This window comes from Pyrus communis, chromosome 2 (assembly GCF_963583255.1).
Source record: "Pyrus communis chromosome 2, drPyrComm1.1, whole genome shotgun sequence".
Lineage (NCBI taxonomy): Eukaryota > Viridiplantae > Streptophyta > Magnoliopsida > Rosales > Rosaceae > Pyrus > Pyrus communis.
The window spans coordinates 9,840,160-9,866,220 of record NC_084804.1 but is presented as its reverse complement, the minus strand read 5'-3'; the positions used below and the strand labels follow the sequence as shown (position 1 = coordinate 9,866,220).

The 26,061-nt window shown below is 34.3% G+C and overlaps 3 protein-coding genes across 4 annotated transcripts; all 3 read right to left on the bottom strand.

The window, feature by feature from the left end:
- Positions 1–4,523: 4,523 nt before the first annotated feature.
- LOC137726292 (G-type lectin S-receptor-like serine/threonine-protein kinase SD1-1) lies at positions 4,524–5,580 on the bottom strand. Its single transcript, XM_068465202.1, has 4 exons — positions 5,506–5,580; positions 5,235–5,389; positions 4,947–5,157; positions 4,524–4,864 (listed from the first exon to the last, which is right to left on the bottom strand). Exons 1-4 carry the CDS (start codon positions 5,564–5,566, stop codon positions 4,626–4,628), a joined length of 666 nt encoding a protein of 221 aa, XP_068321303.1. The 5' UTR covers positions 5,567–5,580; the 3' UTR covers positions 4,524–4,625.
- Positions 5,581–5,673: 93 nt separating this feature from the next.
- Positions 5,674–7,047, bottom strand: LOC137724714 (G-type lectin S-receptor-like serine/threonine-protein kinase At4g27290). Its single transcript, XM_068463432.1, has one exon. It carries the CDS (start codon positions 7,045–7,047, stop codon positions 5,746–5,748), a length of 1,302 nt encoding a protein of 433 aa, XP_068319533.1. The 3' UTR covers positions 5,674–5,745.
- A 5,320-nt stretch (positions 7,048–12,367) lies between these two features.
- LOC137726291 (G-type lectin S-receptor-like serine/threonine-protein kinase At4g27290) lies at positions 12,368–16,221 on the bottom strand. 2 transcript variants are annotated; one of them, XM_068465199.1, is made up of 7 exons: positions 14,819–16,220; positions 14,562–14,696; positions 14,291–14,445; positions 14,003–14,213; positions 13,685–13,922; positions 13,441–13,591; positions 12,368–13,276 (listed from the first exon to the last, which is right to left on the bottom strand). In XM_068465199.1, the coding sequence occupies exons 1-7, from the start codon at positions 16,161–16,163 to the stop codon at positions 12,980–12,982; spliced, it is 2,532 nt and encodes an 843-aa protein (XP_068321300.1). In that variant the 5' UTR covers positions 16,164–16,220; the 3' UTR covers positions 12,368–12,979. The 2 variants fall into 2 exon arrangements, with proteins under 2 accessions (XP_068321300.1, XP_068321301.1); XM_068465200.1 differs by having other exon boundaries at positions 13,060–13,197; positions 14,819–16,221.
- Positions 16,222–26,061: the final 9,840 nt, after the last annotated feature.

Sequence of the window (26,061 nt, the reverse complement as noted above, 5' to 3'; positions counted from 1 at the left end):
TCAAAAACTTCATTTAACATTGGCTTTGGCCTTTAAATAGAAAAATAACAAACTATAGTGTGGCATCAGCCTTAACTATAGCACCACGGGATTGCCCTTTGTGGATTTTACCAAAATACAGCTACCTTTAACAGTGGCATCAGCCTTCACAATTTCAAAAAAAGAAAATCAACATCTATGTAGGATTACCCTTCGTGGGATTTACCTACTCACATCACGGAATTACCCTTCGTGGGATTTACCGTTAACAACTTCTTCTACCCTTCATGGGATTTTCCTATTTACATCACGGAATTACCCTTCGTGGGATTAACTGTTTACAACTTCATCAAACTTCATCGTATAATCAGACTTACTTTAGATTCATGCTAACAATTGAGTTGGTTAGACTCGACATTATAGGCTATAAAAAGGAAAATACTACACCACTCCTCAGTTAGGTGCTGAACAATCTTCTTAGACATTACATTTCTCAATTTTGACACAAATCATAATCGGAACAACCACAAAATTGTACATGCCAGAATGCAAGAATTCACACGCATTTTTTCAAATATATCAAGAGTTGCAGAAAGATCAAACCCAATAACCTTGCAGACTATCAATGAAGCAGAGAAAGAACTGGACACCACCATACAAATTGCACAATCCATCAATGACCAATATTCTTTAATCCAAATATCACAAACATAGAAATTAAGAAGAAGTGGCTGAAAAACTTAACCTTCTCGAAAATTCTGAGCTTGGCATTTCGTCAAACACTTGGGCTGCACATAGGTCTAAACATTCTTCCATACCAGAAAACAGAGCACAAATCAAAATCGCAGAAAATAGAATTCAGAAAGCTGCACCACCAAGATGAATGAAGAAGCAGATAATCAATAGTGCAAAGAAAGCAAACTCTGTTCTCAGTCACATCTTGTTTTCAAGCACCAAGAAATCAAAAGACCGACGGTGGAGCAAAACCTTTCAACTTTGGCCAATGAGACCAAAGAAGTTCTCAAATCGATGGCCAAAAAACATGTATAGTCTGAGTACATGAACATTGCAGCATGTATGTTGCCACACTTGGCAGATGTCACATGCCACCATCCTCTGATTATTTGAGCTTGATTCTACAATCTCGAACCATGACTACGGAGGCTTTCTCACAGCCCAACGGCGTCAAGAAGTCGAGAATCCGACCCCTACAACTCCAGCTTTGACCAAATCCTTGACGTCACCGACAATCTACTCGCCGCCAACCGCCAAAACCCACCTGACTGGTACACCATTCTTCAAATATCTCAACCCAGATCCGCAAACCCAACTCTCATCCAGACCCAGTTCGAGAAACTCAGTACCCAGTTAGCAAACCCAACAAGAACTGGAAAAAAAAAAAATCAAAAGCAAAATCTACCCAGAAATTTGGAAAGAAAATAAGCTAGAAACAGAGGGAAAATAATGAGAAATGGAACTTGTTTCCTCCATAAGGCCGATAGCCGGAGTGAAAAGTTCTATCTCAAATTATGTGTTACTCCTTAAAGGCCGATAGCCGGAGTAACGTTCTTGACAAGTTTTGTTTGTTGTTATTGTGTGCAACTCTATTAAGGCCGATTGCCGGAGTGCAGTTCTTGTTCCCTTTCTTCATTGAAGGCCGATTGCCGAAGAAGGTTGTTTTTCTTGATTTCTATGATTGTAAAGCTTGTTCCTTCACCAAGAACAGCAAATCGTCCCACACAAATAGAGCAACAACACACTATGCGGCGGAAGAACGAAGACGGAAAAATCGATCCCCAAAATCGATGAGAAGTAAAGATCGATGAAAATCAATCACGTTCAGTAGAGAAATCTCTGATCATAGTCCAGAAAAAATCAACCCAGAAATAAAACAACGATCGCGGAAGCACCAGGAAATTTATCCAAACATCTAATGAATATTTGGAAAGAACTAAGCTAGAAACAGATGAAAAATAATCGGAAGTGGAACCACCAGAATCAATGGCGTGAGCCTGGTGGCTCTGATACCATGTTAACTACATTGTAATGTTTGGAAATTGAAAGAAAATCAAGAAGAAAGCTGAAGAGAAGAAAGATCAACACAGAGAGTTTTACAGAGAGGTAGATTTAGAGAGAGAAATATGCTTTTGTATTGATTGATAGAATGAAGGTTACACAACAGTTTTTATAAGGGAATGCCTAACTACTCTAACCAACTTACTAACTGTATTGCTAACTTGTATACTTAATATATCTAACATGCAATCCGTCCGGACGTTCGAATCAAATATGAACATGAGAGATTCATTAAGTTTTATGAAAACCTGTTGAAAAATCATGCAACCCTTAAAACGTGGTGTTCATCTTAAGTGAAATTACAATTATTAATCACAAGAAACCAGCGCCAATTTCAGGGAACCTTCCAACCAAAATTGCATCAAATTACTTTTCTAAAGATCCTAATGGTGATCAGGCATTAAGACAATTAGATAGTTTTAATCACGGTGATTAATAATTCAAAGTATGCATGCAATCAATCATAAACAATTAAATAAAAATTACATATTCTTGCTAAGGCTCAAGGCTTCGCCCTAGAAAATGAATTAGTTACGCATAATCATAATAAAAATCAAAGAAAATATCATTAACTAGAAAAAGAATGAAAACACATTGTAGGTAAAAGGTGTGAAATTCTCCAAAGGTTTGTTAAATCTCTCAATATCACGTCCTGAACGCTAATGGCTAAAAACCTTATTTATACTACCCCAAATGAAAACCCTCCTAGAAAAAGGTTTTCTAAAAACTAGGAAATAAAATAATAAAATGATAACTAGGAATTACATTTCCATTATAACTAGAAATCTGCCCAACACAGAAATAACCACGTTTCTGGACATTTAGGCTCCAAAACAGGCCCAAAACGACTCAAACTAAAGATCAGGACCACCTCTTCAAGTTACAAGAAGAGCCCAAATCCAAAATCCATCATATTCCAACCCAAAAATCACAAATAATCTCTGCGACCCAATCTGCCAGCACTGCACACTGGGCATAAATTAATTTGTCAAGATTAGATGCTTCGGAATAAAATTATGAAATTTTGACACAACCTTCTTGACAGATTCACGAATCGGCTCCAATTGGAATCACTCAAAAAAAATTCCACCGTTTGATTACTTTATGCTCCAAACAAGTTTGCATGTCCTACATTAAAAACACATAGTAAAGCATCAAAATCTCACCAAAATATACCAAGAATAGGGAATAATATATAGTGTAAAATCGACTCATCATATATCTTACATTCATGGTTCCATATTCACTTTACCCATAACTATTGAATTTTGTCTCTCAATTGGATGGATTTTTATAGTTTCCAGGATCTACAGTTGCAATGCGTTTGATGGATAAAGCACAGAGGACCTGGCTACTCTTATAGAGCTTCTTTAGCATCGTAAGTTAAAATTGCATATTATTTTTTTGCTTCACGGAATTCGTTATGTTTAACAGCATACCAATTATGTGATACCAATTGTTATCTTAGCAGTTTCTAACAATTGGTAAAGTATGGATAAATGTGTAGAAGTTTGAATTATACATATGAAAGTTTCATCTATTACACTCCTTCACTAATTTTTGTTACACAATCAATCATTCATAGGTAATGCTATTCATAGAGTGGTTCAAAGAAATCCAAGAGCTCATTCACCCAATTTATGCGCTTCATGTAAAAATTCTTTCAAAAAAACTCAAACATCTTTCAGTGTAGATAACATTAATATTCTGTAACAATATATTATAGCTTTGGAACATATTTTTTCATACAATTTCTAATCTCGCAGCAACGCGCGGGCTATATTTTGAATCCGTAGTATCCATGCCTTCAAACAAATTGAAACATGTATGATATGTTAGTGTGTGGGGGGGGGGGCTTTGCTGCAGACCTTCTATACTGTTAAATGCATGTCATTAGAAGACCGTGCTTCGAAGAGCACCGTCTAAGGGCTGGTTTGGTATTGTTGTGCTTTGAAAAAAAGCTGATTCTGCTGTGCTGTGAAAATAAGCAGCTGTGAAATAAAGCAGCAGAGTGTTTGGTAAACTTTTTTGTAAAAGTTCTTTTGAAAAAAAAAAAAAAACAGTATTATAGTGTTTGGTAAACTTTTATGTAAAACAGATGTGAAAAAAAGCCGGTTTTTCAAAGCTGGGTTTTACAGCTTCTTGTTTTTGGCTTTTTTCCACCCAAAACTGTGAAAAAAAGATGAAGCTGAATGTTTACCAAACACAAAAACAACTCCTAGCTTTTTTTTATACCAGTTTTTTTTCAGAATCACCTCAGTACCAAACCGGCCTAATTCACTCTTCTTTTTAAAGTAAAATACCATCACCTCGTTTGTTATACTTACATGTCCAAGAAGGTTGTGGTCATGATCTGGATGACGAAATCCCCTGTTCTTCTTCCTACTCAACATCTCGAGCAATATGACTCCAAAGCTAAACACATCAGATTTCATCGAGAAGATTCCATCTGCTACATATTCTGGAGACATATAACCACTGCCAGATAAATATGCAGTGACCAGTCAGAAAGAATTTCAAAAACAAAACAATGAAAATTATAAACCACAAAACAAATCTAAGCATTCTTACTAGGTTCCAACCACTCTATTTGTGTTGGCTTGACTTTGATCACCACCAAATGTTTTAGCCAGGCCGAAGTCTGAAATCTTCGGGTTCATATTATCATCTAGCAGAATATTGCTAGGTTTCAGATCTCGATGTATAATCCTTAATCTAGAGTCTTGGTGAAGATAAAGAAGCCCTCGGGCAACTCCACCGATAATGTGGAAGCACTTAGGCCAATCGAGCAATTTTTGTCCCTCCTGATCTAAAAAAAAAAAACTTTAAGCCTGTTATTTCAATGGCACATTGAATCCTAGGTAAATAAGGTTGAAAATGAAGGATCATACCAAAAATATAAAAGTCCAAGCTTTTGCTGGGCATGAATTCATATATTAGAATTTTTTCGTCCTTTTGAATGCAACAACCGAGAAGCTTAACAAGATTGCGATGCTGAAGCCTGGCTATGAGTATAACTTCAGTTCTGAACTCTCTCATTCCTTGTCCGGAATTCTTTGAAAGCCTCTTTACTGCAATTTCTTTTCCTCCTAGCAGTGTACCCTATTGACCATCATTTCGAAAAGACATAAATTTTGTACAGCAATTTAGCTAATTTTGATTGCATGAATTTATGTTACCTTGTACACAGGTCCAAAGCCACCTTCTCCCAGCTTGTTGCAGCTTGAAAAGTTTTCAGTGGCTTTAGCTATGGTGGTCAAGTCAAACAGTGGTAACTCCATCTCTTCCCCGTCTTCTCCGAGGTACTCATCTCTGCAATCCTTTCTTCTGTATCCTGAAATAGTAGGAGATCTCTTCAGCATGGATAAAAAGATGCGAACAGTTAGCTACACTATCGAAATTAAATACCACCTTATCTGATGCATTTTTAATGAGTCTGAAAATGGTTACCTTCATTTTTGAGTTTCTTCTTCTGTATGTACAATATTACTCCAACTGTTAGCAGTCCCATGAGAAAAACTGCAGAGCTGATTCCAGGTAGCTGTCTCTTGTTGAAATTGCTCTTTTTCTTAACATGATCTGAAATATCCGTATAAAACAAACTTTTCATGTGATTTCGTAGTGTTGCAGTAACTGTGGTTCTAACACTAACTTATATAAACCCTACTTTGCATAATTGCAGATAAAGGTCTAAGACGTACCTAGTTCCGAAGCTGCCACCCGTATATAGAGGTCTTGACCACCGCCGAGAGTGAATTCTCTTATGTCGGTGAGGTTATCAAACCAAAGCACGCAGCCACTTCCTCCATCCCTGATGTCTAGATTTGCACACGCAGTACATGAGCAGTTTCCCAAACATAATCCCTTGCATTCCTTAAGACTCATGCTTTTATCAAACCACGAGGTTGATGTGTCTGGCAGTTTAATCCCACTGTACGTTATGAAGTCATCTCCATCGCTGCAGGCCAACGGAGTCCTTCGAACACATCCATCAGACCAATATCCCGAATTCCAATCTTTCGAAGATTTTGGTACAAATCCCTTCAAGCATGCACATTTTGGAGAGTTACCATTGCTACTGCAACTAGAAAATGGACCACACAAGGCATAACTTTCACACCGATCAGCTAGGAATGTAGAGGCAAGTTCCCAACTCCGTGTTTGGTACACCCATGGGAACCGCTCTCCGACCCCTAATGGGTTCAATACAAATCTCGAGAACACTGACATGTTTCGGAGGCTGTACTCAAAATAGACCTCTTCCTTGTTCAACACAAATTCAGTCCCAGATATTGGATTTGGTTCTCTGACACCATATCCTAGTCCTGTCAAATAAAGGCCATTCCATGACCCTGCTCTAGCCTGTATCTTAGCTCCTTTCATAAGAAGAAGTTGTGGTAAGCCACGATAATCCATTCGTATTGAAAACTCTCCTGGAGCAGGATCTTCTGTGCTCTTCCAAGACGAGAGATACCTATCTAAACCAGTAACCAAGTCCCAACCAATCTTCATTTTCGGTAGAAATGTGTGACAAGGATAATCAAAACTCTGCCACAAGAAGTTATCCGGGTTAGTTTCGTTTCCGTCTAGCACCACAAGATTTCCAGAATCCAAGAGTTGCGACATTGGATTCCCCGCGATTCTTGAAGAATTCGATGACCACACAATGCTGTTTGAGCTATTGAGAAGGAGGACCAGAACTCCTTGCTCGGTGAGCTTCAAAAGTCCCGAAGAATCACCAAGTGGTGTTTCTCTGTTGGCTACCCACACAACTGCATCAGTAGAATCAGTGTACCATATTCCCACGTACCGGCTTTTCGATTTACCTGGGCTGAAGAATCCCAGTTCATAGCTTCCACCTACAGAAACCAGAGTTTCCCCATCTCTTATACATTGACTCGGAGTGATTGTGCTCAGTGCAGTTGCAGCTGAGATTCTTAGAAGGGAGAATAAGAAGAGCAAGCACGTAAAAAAGCTTCTCAAGGCTTGCATCGTTATTCTGAGATTGCATACTTTATCCAAAGAAATTTATACAAAAATTATGCAGAGAAGATGGACCGTTGGCCCAATGAAAAATCAAAGTAAATTAAAAGACTTAGAAAAAAAATTAAAATACTTAGGTTTCTTAGTTGACCCGACAACTTTGGTTTGGAAAGAAAGATGGACCGTTGACAATTCAGGGGCAGCTGATATAATAAGATCACATCTTCAACGGTGGATTGCCAAAGAAATTCATATGACAATTGCCTCTCTCCCAGCTGTCATGAAACAATAATTCAGTTATTATACATCTGCGGAAATCATAAAATGGACATGCTCATAAATTCTCATGACTATTGTTACAATGTATTTGTACACACGTCAAATTTTTACATGTCAAAATTAAATGACATCCATAGTGAATTGTTGAATTTCAAACCATAGGGTTATGCAAACGATCATTTGATAGCATCTTGTTTTCAGTCTATTTGGGGAGGTTACGTGTTCAAATCTTTAAAAATGAATGCTAGCAATCTTCTTATTTGAATTTTTATTCTACCTGACTCTCTTTTTTATCATGCAACGTTGCACCATGATTCAAAGAGTAAATTTTTTAAGTCACTTTTTAATTCTCATGCCAACATTATATAACATTGTGCAAAAAATATGAGGTGTTAGAGAGTCAATAGAGAGTTCTAATTTTGAGAGTCTCCTTCACATTTATCATATGCAAGAACTCAACAAACTCTAAGATCGTTTAGTCATTTAACAATTATCCAATAAATAAACAAACTATAATATTTATTAAATAATAAAATTTTAACAACGTAATAGAAAATTCAAACTATTTTTTATTTGGCTATTACAAAGTCTTACAAAAAGGAAAAAGAACAAACAAAACAAAATAAAATGCAATCTAGTGGAATGTCGTTCCATGCCTAAAAAAAAAGGGAGTTTTAACGAAAAACCCACAGTACTATTCATTTTAACGAAAAACCACATTTTTACACTAAAAAGTCAATTCTGGTACTATTCACTTTACCCTTTATTTTGTCCTTATCATTAAAACTCAAAATTTTCAAACCTTTTTCATTAATTTTTTTTTTTAAATAAAGCTAATTAACGCACGGAGCGTGTCGTTTCACCTAGTTACAGTCATTGTCGTTTATTACCTGTCTTGGCGCGAAGAAACGGCACTTCTCAACCGCTTTTCAAAAGCACTTGAAAAATGAAGCTTCTCCCCGCACATTACAAGATGCAAAAGCCATTAAAACAATAATATTACATGCTTTCAAAGCTACCCACCCACGTCCCGCCTCACCTGAGCCTTAGGTTCTTGAAAATCTACCGTAATTCCGGCGATTAACAACGTGCACGCCGCCTGTTCAATCAAATTCCCGAACCTGCGTGCGTGGACCGTGCACATATCAGGCTACACGCGACATGGGTTCCTCAACGAATCCATAAATCTTTATGCTTGGCTCAGAGCTCGGCGAATTGTGCCAGATAATCTTCTGCTTCTGTCAGTTGCTAAGGCGTGTGCTGCTCTTGGTGATGTTAGAAATGCTAAGGAGCTTCACGATGATGCAATTCAATTCGGGTTTCATTCGGATGTCTCTTTGGGCAATGCAATGGTCGATATGTTTGGAAAATGTAAATACGTTGATGGGGCAAGACGGGTTTTCGATGCCATGGGGGTGAAAGATGTGGTGTCTTGGACCACTTTGTGTTCCTGTCATGTTAACTGCGGGGTGCCTAGACAAGGTTTGGACGCGTTTCGCGAGATGGGGTTGAATGTAGTAAAAGTTTCTTCAAACACTTGAAAGCTGGATCTCATCCCTGAAAGTCACGAGAGCACTTCTGAACTTCTAACTCTCAAATTCCTACCTTTATTTATATGGTCATTTCCGCAGTTCTGACATGCAACTCACACTTCAGTGAAAAATTGTTTTGTTGTTTTACACATTGATAAATGCATGTGAGGACAGCAGAACTATTTGCACACCTTATGTGGCCTATTAAAGACTAGAGTTCCTTTGTACTCAACCCATCCATCTCCATCCTTTGCTTGGTGATATTGACAGCAATCCTAATAGCACAACGGATCCGATACATCAGATGCATACAGCAATGATGAGAAAAAAAATGAGAAAAGTAACATATTTGACACTGAAATTAGTTAAAAAGAACAGTTAAAAATAGAGAATAATGTCAGACCTCACACCATCTAGCCTTGGCCTTGCTTCTGTTTGTGCATACCCATATATACGTCTCGACTCTTCAGAAAAATAATCTGGACCATCCTGCTTATACACAATTAAATAGAGGTTAAATGAAAAAGCAGTAAATTGACTCAGAAAAATAACCCTGTGAAATACAGATTTATCATCGGGAAATAAGATGCGGAAGTACAACGCAGACTGCTATTAAAAAAAGATAGCTTCCTCTACATTGCATAATCATTGATATAAATTGGAAATTATGCACCATACAAAATTTAATAAATATATCTGGAATACCGGTATTTCTTGTTGCATTTTTGTCCAAGACCTTTATGCGCGCATATAGTGAAGTTTATTGTAACTAATCTAATAAGCGGCCTATCCTGTTTCGGGTCAGAATTAAATGGGTTGGGTGGTTGTTACTAATTAGGCATGGATTTTTTCTTCTTGTTTATTTGCGTACTTGTATGTTATGTGCCTCTTATGAGGGAGAAACTTTTCGGTGTGCTGGGAACTTGGTCCAGTGCATCAAGTGTCATGATACAAAACTATATAAAAATTGAGCTTAATGCTAATGGCATGTTGAATCAAAGTAAAATGTTGAATCCTGGTTACGAATTGTTCATGGCTTACTAATCATAGAGGAATTAAAACCCAAAATTTGTTGTAAAAATTGTGGAAATGTATGCTCATATGTTTTAGCTAATAGTGAGGAAGACTTGAGAATAGTTGTGTTGTTGTTGATATATATGTGAGGTTTTTCAAAAGACAATCACTTCATTTTGTAAACCTTCACGGATGCGGCTCTATATAAAGAGTATTCCATGTGTAATCACAATACACATAAAAGAAAAAAAGTGAAAGTAATAATATCAGTATCCCTCCCTTCCTCTCTTTACCTGCAATTCTTTTGTGTTGTAGTTACGAAACTAAATAGTGTGATATTTTGCACCAGCTTCACTCCTGTCTCTATCAAAGGTTATCTCTCTAACTTTTGCCTATTGATTTTGGAGGAATTTTACTTTTGAAGTGAGGTGGTATTTTGATTTATGGAGAAGCTTGCCATCGGGAATTCATTATTTTACTAGCACTCTTTAAAACAGAAAATTAGATTCCTCCACATCTCTTTCACAGGTTTTAGACTTCACTCGTTTTAAAGATTTGACCAAAGTGTTTTGCCCACTAGACATGGCAGTATTTTTTAATTTATATAAATTACATGTTATTTTTGTCTTTTTCTGAAATAAAAATAGTATAAATCTAAAATTATCTTTTCAGTTGCCGGGTAATTGTATGTATCCTTGCCTGGTGGTTTTTTTTATTAATTATTCGCAATAATTGAATTCAAATAATCACCAAAATATATATGTTTAAACAAGTCAGTCAAAACTAAAATTCTTTTATTTTTAATAATGATGGATGTTACAACCCGTCTATAATTTATTATATTTTATTTTTGAAGCATATGAAATGATCAAATTGCCCCTAGAGGGTGTGTGTCGACTTTTATTGACTTAGTAGTTAGGATACATGTGACATATTAATTAGTATATTCTTATAGTACTCGTAATTATGAACGACTAAGCACATGCATAGCGAAAATTGAAACCAGAAAAATTTTACAATGTATAAATTATTTTATTCAAAGTAGAGGGAAAATATAATATTACTAGATATAAAATATTAATGATAGAATACAATAATAATAAAATAAGAAAGAGTGGAAGGGTGGAGAACCACCGGGGGTGGGGGTGCGGGTGGGGGTTGGGGGTGGGGGGGTAAGGGGAGGAATGGAGAAGGGGGAAGGCGGTGGAGAAATAAAAAAAAAGAAAGAAGGGGGATCTCTGGGATCTCAGCGTCTCTTTCTCTTCAAACTCAGGAGGTAGGCAATTCTTCCATTCCCCTTTACTTTTCTCTTAAATTAATTGATAAATTTTATTATTTCGTTTAGATTTTTAGCATGACGATCATTTGTTTGCATAATTCACTTGATACTGATAATTTCAACTATCTGGGTTGGTGATCATTCTATTTTTCCTTTCGTTGTTTTCTTTCTTGGATGCGAGTATCTGGAAATTAATTGTTTGATTTTGCAGTTGTTCGTTCCATTTATGCTCAGTAAGTTGGAGAGTCTTTTACCATTTACATGAAGGAGATATATATCATATTTGATCATCCTGTGTAAGCCCAATACTTGATCGATTTCTCTGACAAAATAATGTAATGTCAAGAAAAATATGGTGAAGTGCATTCAGTTTTTGCATGCTTCATTAATAATTAATATGCATGATACCTCCATGACTAGCAAAAATTTATTAGAGTTAGAATTTAATGATATTGCAGCTTGGCGGCATGACTTTTGATAACTCGAAGAAAACCACCAAAAGAAAAGGAAAAGATTAGTAACCTGACAAAAAATCATAATCAAGGAAAAGATTAGTAGTTTGATTAAAAGTAGTGTGTTTAGCACTTTGAAAATGTCTTTTGCACTCCAACCTAGCGTATAAAATAAAAATATGTGCGGCAGTGAATGTGGGTTTCGGACATCGAATTTGGAAATTCAAGTCCCGTTTTGAGTAATTTTAGTAGAAATCGATTAGGTTGCTAATTAAAGGTAATGGAATTTTGGCTGTGTTTGAATAGATTTGGTTGGTGGATATTTGGTAATTGTGGTTTCTTCTTGGAAAGACAAAATTAAATTAAAAAGTGAATTACGAATGGTTTGATCCCGTCTTTGGGTACGTAGGTAGTCTAACACAAAGGTTAGATGCAGCCATGAAATAAAGGAAAAAGTTATTGCGTTGTTGAACCTTTCATTTGTGTTTTCGGTCATGTCTCAGAGGCAAGGCATGATAGATGTACAAGTACCAGTCACGTCACGATCCTAGATGTATCTTGGGATCGGGACGTGACAATGGACGTCTTTATATTTTTTTTATCAAACTATTTTTTTTCATTTTTAATCTATATCTTGGTCTGGTAATATGTATGATTTAGTAAATAACTTTTTTTCTAAAGATTTCGTAAATAACATGGATTGTTGCATTTCTGTTGGGTTGTGGTACATTTGATTTTATACATATTCTTTAAAGCAATTTTATATGTATTGTTGATTGGTACATATATATTATGTCAATCATATTTTTATTGTGTATTGATAAAAAAATATCGATTACCAAATGAAGCATACCATTGCCAAATGAAAGCTATCGAAGACAAACTAAATCATATCAACGCTAAATTAAAACATATTGATGCTAAATGAAGAAGTACCAATGCGAAATGAAACAGCCCAAGTGTAACCCGAATTGTGAGTTTAGGCTACCTCGAAGTGCTCCGTTTGGTTCACAAGAAAACGTGGGAAAATATTCACTCTTTGATTGTCCCAAGAGTGAAAAATCCAATGCACAACTAGATTTCTCTTGATTCAACGCACCATAAGAATCCATTGCTAACATTGTTCTAAGGAACAATTTTAAAATTAATAAATAATAAACACAACATTAGCTATAACTTCAATTTTCTTCAACAACCAAACAACCCCAAATCAATTCTTTGTTATGATTTAGGAATCGCTAAACTTGTAATCATAAATATTTTTCTTGCAGAGTTATAATTGTATGTCTCATTGTTTGCCAGCAAAGACTTTAAGCTTCATGTCAACCTTCCGAACACGTTTTGTGATGGTAGATTGAAGGACTAACAAGCACTTCAATGATGATCTACCGAGCTTCTATCATCATAGTGCTGAAAGTAGTCTCTGAACATGGAAGCGTCCTTGTTGGTGATTCATGCTTGCTTCGTTCAGTGTAAAAACCAGGCTGCTTTGGAGGCGGCAAGACATCACAACTGCTTAACATCAGAACCACAGATGACATGCTTGGTCTATCCTCAGGTACACTTTGCACACATAATAGCCCGACGTGAAGACACCTTACCACTTCAGACATGTTGCACGAATCACAAAACGTTTTATCGATCAGTTCTAGTGGTTTATCTTGAATCCATAGTATCCATGCCTTCAAACAAATTGAAACATGTATGATATGTTAGTGGCGGGGCTTTGCTGCAGACCTTCTATACTGTTAAATGCATGTCATTAGAAGACCGTACTTCGAAGAGCACCGTCTAATTCACTCTTCTTTTTAAAGTAAAATACCATCACCTCGTTTGTTATACTTACATGTCCAAGAAGGTTGTGGTCGTGATTTGGATGACGAAATCCCCTGTTCTTCTTCCTACTCAACATCTCGAGCAGTATGACTCCAAAGCTAAACACATCAGATTTCATCGAGAAGATTCCATCTACTACATATTCTGGAGACATATAACCACTGCCAAATAAATATGCAGTGATCAGTCAGAAAGAATTTCAAAAACAGAACAATGAAAATTATAAATCACAAAACAAATCTAAGCATGCTTACTAGGTTCCAACCACTATGTTTGTGTTGGCTTGACTTTGATCACCACCAAATGTTTTAGCCAGGCCGAAGTCTGAAATCTTCGGGTTCATATTATCATCTAGCAGAATATTGCTAGGTTTCAGATCTCGATGTATAATCCTTAATCTAGAGTCTTGGTGAAGATAAAGAAGCCCTCGGGCAACTCCACCAATAATGTGGAAGCACTTAGGCCAGTCGAGCAATTTTTGTCCCTCCTGATCTGAAAAAAAAACTTTAAGCCTGTTATTTCAATGGCACATTGAATCCTAGGTAAATAAGGTTGAAAATGAAGGATCATACCAAAAATATAAAAGTCCAAGCTTTTGCTGGGCATGAATTCATATATTAGAATTTTTTCGTCCCTTTGAATGCAACAACCGAGAAGCTTAACAAGATTGCGATGCTGAAGTCTGGCTATGAGTATAACTTCAGTTTTGAACTCTGTCATTCCTTGTCCGGAATTCTTTGAAAGCCTCTTTACTGCAATTTCTTTTCCTCCTAGCAGTGTACCCTATGGACCATCATTTCGAAAAGACATAAAATTTGTACAGTAATTTAGCTAATTTTGATTGCATGAATTTATGTTACCTTGTACACAGGTCCAAAGCCACCTTCTCCCAGCTTGTTGCAGCTTGAAAAGTTGTCAGTGGCTTTAGCTATGGTGGTCAAGTCAAACAGTGGTAACTCCATCTCTTCCCCGTCTTCTCTGAGGTACTCGTCTCTGCAATCCTGTCTTCTGTGTCCTGAAATAGTAGGAGATCTCTTCAGCGTGGACAAAAAGATGCGAACAGTTAGCTACACTATCGAAATTAAATACTACCTTGTCTAATGCATTTTTAATGTGTCTGAAAATGGTTACCTTCACATCTGAGTTTCTTCTTCCGTATGTTCAATATTATTCCAACTATTAGCAGTCCCATGAGAAAAACTGCAGAGCTGAGGAGAATTGCAAGTAGCTGTCTCTTGTTGAAATTGCTCTTTTTCTTAACATGATCTGAAATATTCGTATAAAACAAACTTTTCATGTGATCTCGTAGTGTTGTAGTAACTGTGGTTCTAACACTAACTTATTTAAACCCTACTTTGCATAATTGCAGATAAAGGTTGAAGACGTACCTAGTTCTGAAGCTGCCATCCGTATATAGAGGTCTTGACCACCGCCAAGAGTGAATTCTCTTATGTCGGTGAGGTTACCAAACCAAAGCACGCAGCCACTTCCTCCATCCCTGATGTCTAGATTTGCACACGCAGTACATGAGCAGTTTCGCCAACATAATCCCCTGCATTCCGCCAGGCTCATGCTTTTATCAAACCATGAGGAAGATGTGTCTGGCAATTTAATCCCACTATACTTTACGAAGCCATCTCCATCGCCGCAGGCCAACGGAGTCCTTCGAACACATCCATCAGACCAATATCCCGAATTCCAATCTTTCAAAGATTTTGGTACAAATCCCTTCAAGCATGCACATATTGCAGAGTTACTGTTGATAGTGCAACTAGAAAATGGACCGCACAAGGCATAACTTTCACACCGATCTGTTAGGAATGTAAAGGCAAGTTCCCAACTGTGTGTTTGGTACAACCATGTGAACCGCTCTATCACCCCTGATGTGTTCAATACATATCTCGAGAACGTTGACATGTTCTTGAGCCTGTACTCATAATAGACCTCATCCTTGTTCATCACAAATTCAGACCCAGATATTAGATTTGGTTCTCTGACACCATATCCGTATCCTGTCAAATATTCAGACCCAGAGATTGGATTTGGTTCTCTGACACCGTATCCGTATCCTGTAAAATAAAGGCCATTCCATGACCCTCCTCTGGCTTGTATCTTAGCTCCTTTCATAACAAAAAATTGTGGTAAGCCACGCTGATCCATTCGTGCCAAAAACTCTCCCGGAGCAGGATCTTCTGTGCTATTCCAAGACGAAAAAGACCTCTCAAAACCGGTAACCAAGTCCCAACCAAGCTTCATTTCCGGTAGGAATGTGTCGCAAGGATAGTCAAAACTCTGCCACAAGAAGTTATCGGGGTTAGTTTCTTTCCCATCTTGTACCACAAGATTTCCAGAATCCAATAGTTGCGATATAGGATTCCCCGCAATTCTTGATGAATTCGATGACCACACAATGCTGTTTGAGCTATTCAGGAGGACTAGAACTCCTTGCTCAGTGAGCTTCAAAAGTCCTGAAGAATCACCAAGTGGTGTTCCTCTGTTGGCTACCCACACAACTGCATCAGTAGAAAAAGTGTACCATATTCCCAAGTACCGACTTTTCGATTTACCAGGGCTAAAGAATCCCAGTTCATAGCTTCCACCTACTGAAACCAGAGTTTCGCCATCTCTTATATATCCACTCGGAGTGATCCTGACAAGTGCAGTTGCAGCTGAGATTCTTAGGAGGGAGAATAAGAAGAACAAGCACATAGAAAAACTTGTCAAGGCTTGCATCGTTGTTCTGAGATTGCATGCTTTATCCAAAGAAATTAATACAAAAAATTATGCAGAGAAGATGGAAATATCGAAGTAAATTGAAAGACTTGGGTTTCGTGATTGACCCAACCCCTTTGGTTAGGAAAGTAAGTAATGGACTATTGACAATTTAGACTCAATTGAGTTGACAGCTGATAATAACACTGATCACATCACCAACGGTGGATAATCAAAGAAATTCATATGACAAATACCTCTCTCTCGGCTGACATGAAACTATTATTCATTTATTATCAATTAACGGAAATTATATAATGGACCGGCTCATAAAATCTCATGACCTTTAAATCTTTAATCGTCGAATCTAAAAAGGACAAACGTAACCCTATCATTGGGGTAAAGGGAACCAACTTTTTTGTACCAAGTTTAGTCATTAAATATGTTTGTATTTGAGAAAATAAATAATGTATTTGTATACATGTCAAAGTTCTACATGTTAAAAATAAATGACATCCATGGTGAATTGTTGAAATTCAAACCATAGGGTTATGCAAACCATCATTTGATAGCATCTTGTCTTCAGTTTATTTGAAGAGGTTATGAGTTCAAATTTCAAAAGAGAAACGTGTTCAAATTTTAAACAGGAATGTCAACAATCTTCTTATTTGAAATTTTTTTATTCTACATTACTGACTCTCTTTTTCATCGTGCAATGTTACAAAATGGTTCATACTGTAGATTTTTTAAGTCATTCTTCAAATGTCAAATCTACTAAAAATCAACCAATTTTAAGATCATTTAGTCATTTAACAATTATCAAATAAATAAACAAATTGTGATTCTATTAAACATTAACATTTTGAGAACGTAAATCGAAAGATCAAACTATCTTTTATTTGACTATTACAAAGTCTTACAAAAAGGAAAAAGAACAAACAAAGCATAAAATGCAATCGGGTGGAATGTCGTTCCATGCCTAAAATAAAGCTAATAAACCTACGGGGCATGTCGTTTCTTGCCTAAAAAGTAGGCCTGGCAAACGGGTCGTGTCTATCGTGTTCGTGTCGTTTTTGTGTAACACCTGTTATCTTAACGGGTCGTGTCGTGTCACACCCGTTATCTTAACGGGTCCTTAACAGGTCCCCGACCCGTTATGACCCGTTAAGAAAAAATATATTTTTTAAAAATTTGCACATACCACACATTGCCACATAAATATTACTTCAAAATATTAAAACATTTCTCGTTCAAGTACTATATCTACACTCGAAAATAAAAGCCTAATAAAAAAATAATACATACACTACTAATCTATTACAAATATTAAATGTGCAAGGATAAAGAGTTTTTGTTTTTAAGATTGTAAGTCTTTCTCAAAAGTTTACACCTCCATTTACAAAACCTTCAATTTACATCGATCATCATGAAATTGTATTGGAACTTTGGCTTGATCTATTGCCTTCAAGAGTTATGTTGAAGATGTTTTCAGTAAGATTTTCCACGTCAGAACTCTCTTCGGCATAAACTAAGTATAGAAAAAGCAAACATTACAAATCATTCAATTATGAAAAGTTAAACAAAATAATTATGAAAAGAAATAAAATAATAATACTATACCATATAAAAATATATTACCTCCTTTTCCAAATAGTTGATTCATACTTTTATTAAGTATATAAATTATAACATAAGATTTTGTGATATCCACTAGTGTAAATATTTTAAATTGAAGATCAAATTCATTCTTTGTATTCATATAGGGTCAAGGAGTGTAGCTGTAAAAATTCATCAAAATCAGAGTTAAAATAACCGTTAAATCTTGATTTTTCGTTTAAAACCGTCAAAAAGTTTTGTCCCGTTACTTGATCTCTGAATGTTTTTTTTTTGTGATTTTTTGCTGATGTGATCTCCAAGCATATACAAACAATTTTGACAGTTTGGATCGTTGAAATTAGTTTTGGAGAATTCGTAAAACGATAGATTGCCTAACACTTAGAGTTTATTTATACTTTCATTAAGTATAACATAAGATTTTGTGGTATCCACTTGTGTAAATATTTTAAATTGAAGATCGAATTCATTCATTGTATTCATATAGGGTCAAGCAGAGTAGTTATAAAAAATCATCAAAATCGGAGTTAAAATAACCGTTAAATCGTGATTTTTCGTTTATAACCGTTGAAAAGCTTTGTCCCGTTACTTGATCTCTGAATGTTTTTTTTTGTGATTTTTTTGCTGATGTAATCTCCAAGCATATCCAAACAATTTTGACGGTTTGGATCGTTGAAATTAGTTTTGGAGAATTCGTAAAACGATAGATTGACTAACACTTAGAGTTTATTTATACTTTTATTAAGTATAACATAAGATTTTGTGGTATCCACTTGTGTAAATATTTTAAATTGAAGATCGAATTCATTCATTGTATTCATATAGGGTCAAGGAGTGTAGTTATAAAAAATCATCAAAATCGGAGTTAAAATAACCGTTAAATCGTGATTTTTCGTTTATAACCGTTGAAAAGCTTTGTCCGGTTACTTGATCTTTGAATGTTTTTTTTTTTTGTGATTTTTTGCTGATATGATCTCCAAGCATATACAAACAATTTTGACGGTTTGGATCATTGAAATTAGTTTTGGAGAATTCGTAAAACGATAGATTGACTAACACTTAGAGTTTATTTATACTTTTATTAAGTATAACATAAGATTTTGTGGTATCCACTTGTGTAAATATTTTAAATTGAAGATCGAATTCATTCATTGTATTCATATAGGGTCAAGGAGTGTAGTTATAAAAAATCATCAAAATCGGAGTTAAAATAACCGTTAATCGTGATTTTTCGTTTATAACCGTTGAAAAGCTTTGTCCCGTTACTTGATCTTTGAATGTTTTTTTTTTGTCATTTTTTGCTGTTGTGATCTCCAAGCATATACAAACAATTTTGACGGTTTGGATCGTTGAAATTAGTTTTGGAGAATTCGTAAAACGATAAATTGACTAACACTTAGAGTTTATTTATGCTTTCATTAAGTATAACATAAGATTTTGTGGTATCCACTTGTGTAAATATTTTAAATTGAAGATCGAATTCATTCATTGTATTCATATAGGGTCAAGGAGTGTAGTTATAAAAAATCATCAAAATCGGAGTTAAAATAACCGTTAAATCGTGATTTTTCGTTTATAACCGTTGAAAAGCTTTGTCCGGTTACTTGATCTTTGAATGTTTTTTTTTTTTGTGATTTTTTGCTGATATGATCTCCAAGCATATACAAACAATTTTGACGGTTTGGATCATTGAAATTAGTTTTGGAGAATTCGTAAAACGATAGATTGACTAACACTTAGAGTTTATTTATACTTTTATTAAGTATAACATAAGATTTTGTGGTATCCACTTGTGTAAATATTTTAAATTGAAGATCGAATTCATTCATTGTATTCATATAGGGTCAAGGAGTGTAGTTATAAAAAATCATCAAAATCGGAGTTAAAATAACCGTTAATCGTGATTTTTCGTTTATAACCGTTGAAAAGCTTTGTCCCGTTACTTGATCTTTGAATGTTTTTTTTTTGTCATTTTTTGCTGTTGTGATCTCCAAGCATATACAAACAATTTTGACGGTTTGGATCGTTGAAATTAGTTTTGGAGAATTCGTAAAACGATAAATTGACTAACACTTAGAGTTTATTTATGCTTTCATTAAGTATAACATAAGATTTTGTGGTATCCACTTGTGTAAATATTTTAAATTGAAGATCGAATTCATTCATTGTATTCATATAGGGTCAATGAGTGTAGTTATAAAAAAATCATCAAAATCGGAGTTAAAATAGCCGTTAAATCGTGATTTTTCGTTTATAACCGTTGAAAAGCTTTGTCCCGTTACTTGATCTTTGAACGTTTTTATTTTTTGTGATTTTTTACTGATGTGATCTCCAAGCATATACAAACAATTTTGACGTTTTGGATCGTTGAAATTAGTTTTGGAGAATTCGTAAAACGATAGATTGACTAACACTTAGAGTTTATTTATACTTTTATTAAGTATAACATAAGATTTTGTGGTATCCACTTGTGTAAATATTTTAAATTGAAGATCGAATTCATTCATTGTATTCATATAGAGTCAAGGAGTGTAGTCATAAAAAATCATCAAAATCGGAGTTAAAATAACCGTTAAATCGTGATTTTTCGTTTATAACCGTTGAAAAGCTTTGTCCCGTTACTTGATCTTTGAATGTTTTTTTTTTTGTGATTTTTTGCTGTTGTGATCTCCAAGCATATACAAACAATTTTGACGGTTTGGATCGTTGAAATTTGTTTTGGAGAATTCGTAAAACGATAGATTGACTAACACTTAGAGTTTATTTATACTTTCATTAAGTATAACATAAGATTTTGTGGTATCCACTTGTGTAAATATTTTAAATTGAATATCGAATTCATTCATTGTATTCATATAGGGTCAATGAGTGTAGTTATAAAAAATCATAAAAATCGGAGTTAAAATAACTGTTAAATCGTGATTTTTCGTTTATAACCGTTGAAAAGCTTTGTCCCGTTACTTGATCTTTGAATGTTTTTATTTTTGTGATTTTTTTGTTGATGTGATCTCCAAGCATATCCAAACAATTTTGACGGTTTGGATCGTTGAAATTAGTTTTGGAGAATTCGTAAAACGATAGATTGACTAACATTTAGAGTTTATTTTTACTTTTATTAAGTATAACATAAGATTTTGTGGTATCCACTTGTGTAAATATTTTAAATTGAAGATCGAATTCATTCATTGTATTCATATAGGGTCAAGGAATGTAGTTATAAAAAATCATCAAAATCGGAGTTAAAATAACCGTTAAATGGTGATTTTTCGTTTATAACCGTTGAAAAGCTTTGTCCCGTTACTTGATCTTTGAATGTTTTTTTTTTTGTGATTTTTTGCTGATGTAATCTCCAAGCATATACAAACAATTTTGACGGTTTCGATCGTTGAAATTAGTTTTGGAGAATTCGTAAAACGATAGATTGACTAACACTTAGAGTTTATTTATACTTTTATTAAGTATAACATAAGATTTTGTGGTATCCACTTGTGTAAATATTTTAAATTGAAAATCGAATTCATTCATTGTATTCATATAGAGTCAAGGAGTGTAGTTATAAAAAATCATCAAAATCGGAGTTAAAATAACCGTTAAATCGTGATTTTTCGTTTATAACCGTTGAAAAGCTTTGTCCCGTTACTTGATCTTTGAATGTTTTTTTTTTTTATGATTTTTTGCTGTTGTGATCTCCAATCATATACAAACAATTTTGATCGTTTGGATCGTTGAAATTAGTTTTGGAGAATTCGTAAAACGATAGATTGACTAACACTTGAAGTTTATTTATACTTTCATTAAGTATAACATAAGATTTTGTGGTATCCACTTGTGTAAATATTTTAAATTGAAGATCGAATTCATTCATTGTATTCATATAGGGTCAATTAGTGTAGTTATAAAAAATCATCAAAATCGGAGTTAAAATAACCGTTAAATCGTTATTTTTCGTTTATAACTGTTGAAAAGCTTTGTCCCGTTACTTGATCTTTGAATGTTTTTTTTTTTTGTGATTTTTTGCTGATGTGATCTCCAAGCATATACAAACAATTTTGACGGTTTGGATCGTTGAAATTAGTTTTGGAGAATTCGTAAAACGATAGATTGACTAACACTTAGAGTTTATTTATACTTTTATTAAGTATAACATAAGATTTTGTGGTATCCACTTGTGTAAATTTTTTAATTGAAGATCGAATTCATTCATTGTATTCATATAGGGTTAAGGAGTGTAGTTGTAAAAAATCATCAAAATCGGAGTTAAAATAACCGTTAAATCGTGATTTTTCGTTTATAACCGTTGAAAAGCTTTGTCCCGTTACTTGATCTTTGAATATTTTTTTTTTTGTGATTTTTTGCTGATGTGATCTCCAAGCATATACAAACAATTTTGACGGTTTGGATCGTTGAAATTAGTTTTGAAGAATTCGTAAAACGATAGATTGACTAACACTTAGAGTTTATTTATACTTTTATTAAGTATAACATAAGATTTTGTGGTATTCACTTATGTAAATATTTTAAATTGAAGATCGAATTCATTCATTGTATTCATATAGGGTCAAGGAGTGTAGTTATAAAAAATCATCAAAATCGAAGTTAAAATAACCGTTAAATCGTGATTTTTCGTTTATAACCGTTGAAAAGCTTTGTCCCGTTACTTGATCTTTGAATGTTTTTTTTTTTTGTGATTTTTTGCTGATTTGATCTCCAAGCATATACAAACAATTTTGACGGTTTGGATCGTTGAAATTTGTTTTGGAGAATTCGTAAAACGATAGATTGACTAACACTTATAGTTTATTTATACTTTCATTAATTATAACATAAGATTTTGTGGTATCCACTTGTGTAAATATTTTAAATTGAAGATCGAATTCATTCATTGTATTCATATAGGGTCAATGAGTGTAGTTATAAAAAATCATCAAAATCGGAGTTAAAATAACTGTTAAATCGTGATTTTTCGTTTATAACCGTTGAAAAGCTTTGTCCCGTTACTTGATCTTTGAATGTTTTTTTTTTTGTGATTTTTTTGTTGATGTGATCTCCAAGCATATCCAAACAATTTTGACGGTTTGGATCGTTGAAATTAGTTTTGGAGAATTCGTAAAACGATAGATTGACTAACACTTAGAGTTTATTTCTACTTTTATTAAGTATGACATAAGATTTTGTGGTATCCACTTGTGTAAATATTTTAAATTGAAGATCGAATTCATTCATTGTATTCATATAGGGTCAAGGAATGTAGTTATAAAAAATCATCAAAATCGGAGTTAAAATAACCGTTAAATGGTGATTTTTCGTTTATAACCGTTGAAAAGCTTTGTCCCGTTACTTGATCTTTGAATGTTTTTTTTTTTGTGATTTTTTGCTGATGTGATCTCCAAGCATATACAAACAATTTTGACGGTTTGGATCGTTGAAATTAGTTTTGGAGAATTCGTAAAACGATAGATTGACTAACACTTAGAGTTTATTTATACTTTTATTAAGTATAACATAAGATTTTGTGGTATCCACTTGTGTAAATATTTTAAATTGAAAATCGAATTCATTCATTGTATTCATATAGAGTCAAGGAGTGTAGTTATAAAAAATCATCAAAATCGGAGTTAAAATAACCGTTAAATCGAGATTTTTCGTTTATAACCGTTGAAAAGCTTTGTCCCGTTACTTGATCTTTGAATGTTTTTTTTTTTTGTGATTTTTTGCTGTTGTGATCTCCAATCATATACAAACAATTTTGATCGTTTGGATCGTTGAAATTAGTTTTGGAGAATTCGTAAAACGATAGATTGACTAACACTTGGAGTTTATTTATACTTTCATTAAGTATAACATAAGATTTTGTGGTATCCACTTGTGTAAATATTTTAAATTGAAGATCGAATTCATTCATTGTATTCATATAGGGTCAATTAGTGTAGTTATAAAAAATCATCAAAATCGGAGTTAAAATAACGGTTAAATCGTTATTTTTCGTTTATAACTGTTGAAAAGCTTTGTTCCGTTACTTGATCTTTGAATGTTTTTTTTTTTTGTGATTTTTTGCTGATGTGATCTCCAAGCATATACAAACAATTTTGACGGTTTGGATCGTTGAAATTAGTTTTGGAGAATTCGTAAAACGATAGATTGACTAACACTTAGAGTTTATTTATACTTTTATTAAGTATAACATAAGATTTTGTGGTATCCACTTGTGTAAATTTTTTAATTGAAGATCGAATTCATTCATTGTATTCATATAGGGTTAAGGAGTGTAGTTGTAAAAAATCATCAAAATCGGAGTTAAAATAACCGTTAAATCGTGATTTTTCGTTTATAACCGTTGAAAAGCTTTGTCCCGTTACTTGGTCTTTGAATATTTTTTTTTTTGTGATTTTTTGCTGATGTGATCTCCAAGCATATACAAACAATTTTGACGGTTTGGATCGTTGAAATTAGTTTTGGAGAATTCGTAAAACGATAGATTGACTAACACTTAGAGTTTATTTATACTTTTATTAAGTATAACATAAGATTTTGTGGTATCCACTTATGTAAATATTTTAAATTGAAGATCGAATTCATTCATTGTACACATAAAGGGTCAAGGAGTGTAGTTATAAAAAATCATCAAAATCGAAGTTAAAATAACCGTTAAATCGTGATTTTTCGTTTATAACCGTTGAAAAGCTTTGTCCCGTTACTTGATCTTTGAATGTTTTTTTTTTGTGATTTTTTGCTGATTTGATCTCCAAGCATATACAAACAATTTTGACGGTTTGGATCGTTGAAATTTGTTTTGGAGAATTCGTAAAACGATTGATTGACTAACACTTATAGTTTATTTATACTTTCATTAATTATAACATAAGATTTTGTGGTATCCACTTGTGTAAATATTTTAAATTGAAGATCGAATTCATTCATTGTATTCATATAGTGTCAATGAGTGTAGTTATAAAAAATCATCAAAATCGGAGTTAAAATAACCGTTGAAAAGCTTTGTCCCGTTACTTGATCTCTGAATGTTTTTTTTTTTTGTGATTTTTTGCTGATGTGATCTCCAAGAATATACAAACAATTTTGACGGTTTGGATCGTTGAAATTAGTTTTGGAGAATTCGTAAAACGATAGATTGACTAACACTTAGAGTTATTTATTCTTTCATTAAGTATAACATAAGATTTTGTGGTATCCACATCCACTTGTGTAAATATTTTAAATTGAAGATCGAATTCATTCATTGTATTCATATAGGGTCAAGGTGTGTAGTTATAAAAAATCATCAAAATCGGAGTTAAAATAACCGTTAAATCGTGATTTTTCGTTTATAACCGTTGAAAAGTTTTGTCCCGTTACTTGATCTCTGAATGTTTATTTTTTATTATTTTTTGTTGATGTGATCTCAAAGCATATACAAACAAGTTTGACGGTTGGGATCGTTGATAGGAGCATATTTATGCTACTTAGTTGTGTTGTTTCCTTACACTTAGTGAGTTAATTACTATGTATTTCAGTCTTTTAAAGTATTTTCGTGTGTTTTTAGGTTCTAATGGCAAAAGGAGCAAGAAAGTGCATTTTGAGGCTATTTGGAGCATTTTTAGGCATGGATTGGATAGCTTAATCATGGAGCAAAGAGGATGGACGAAATTGAAGACTAGAAGAGTTAGGAAAGGCTACAAATCTGGTGGAAGAAGTTCTATTCCAATGAAGATAAGGAAGAAGCAAGAAACAAGGGATCTTATCCAAACCTTATCTTATCCAACCTTATCCAAACCTTATCCTATCCTATCTCTAACATTATCCTATTCTTTCCTATCCAAATCAGGTGGGGACTTAAACTTAGCTATTTAGGTGGGATTAGATATATATCTAAACACTTAGAACAGATTCTAGACCCCCATTCCTTTGTATGTCGCATGTACACCACTCCTAGTAGGTTTAGGAATCGAAAACCTTCTCCTACTCTTATATCACATGTTCATATCCCTTTAGGATTAGGAATCTGATCTAAACCCTTCTTTCTAGAAGCCTTATCTTATCCCTACAGCCCTTGCCGCACCTATCCTTCTAGAAGGGCCTAAATCCATGACGTGCACTACCTATCCCAATCCCATTTGGTTTCTACCTTAAAATACCCCTTTTTCAATAGGATTAGGCAATCCTTCTCCTTCACTAAGTGTGCCAAACTAGCCTATATAAACAGCCTTGCCGTGCCATTTAATCACCACCACCCCCTTCACACAACATTCAGACATTCCTTCAGAAAACACCATTTGCCGTGACCTTGCAACCACCCATCCATCATTCCCCT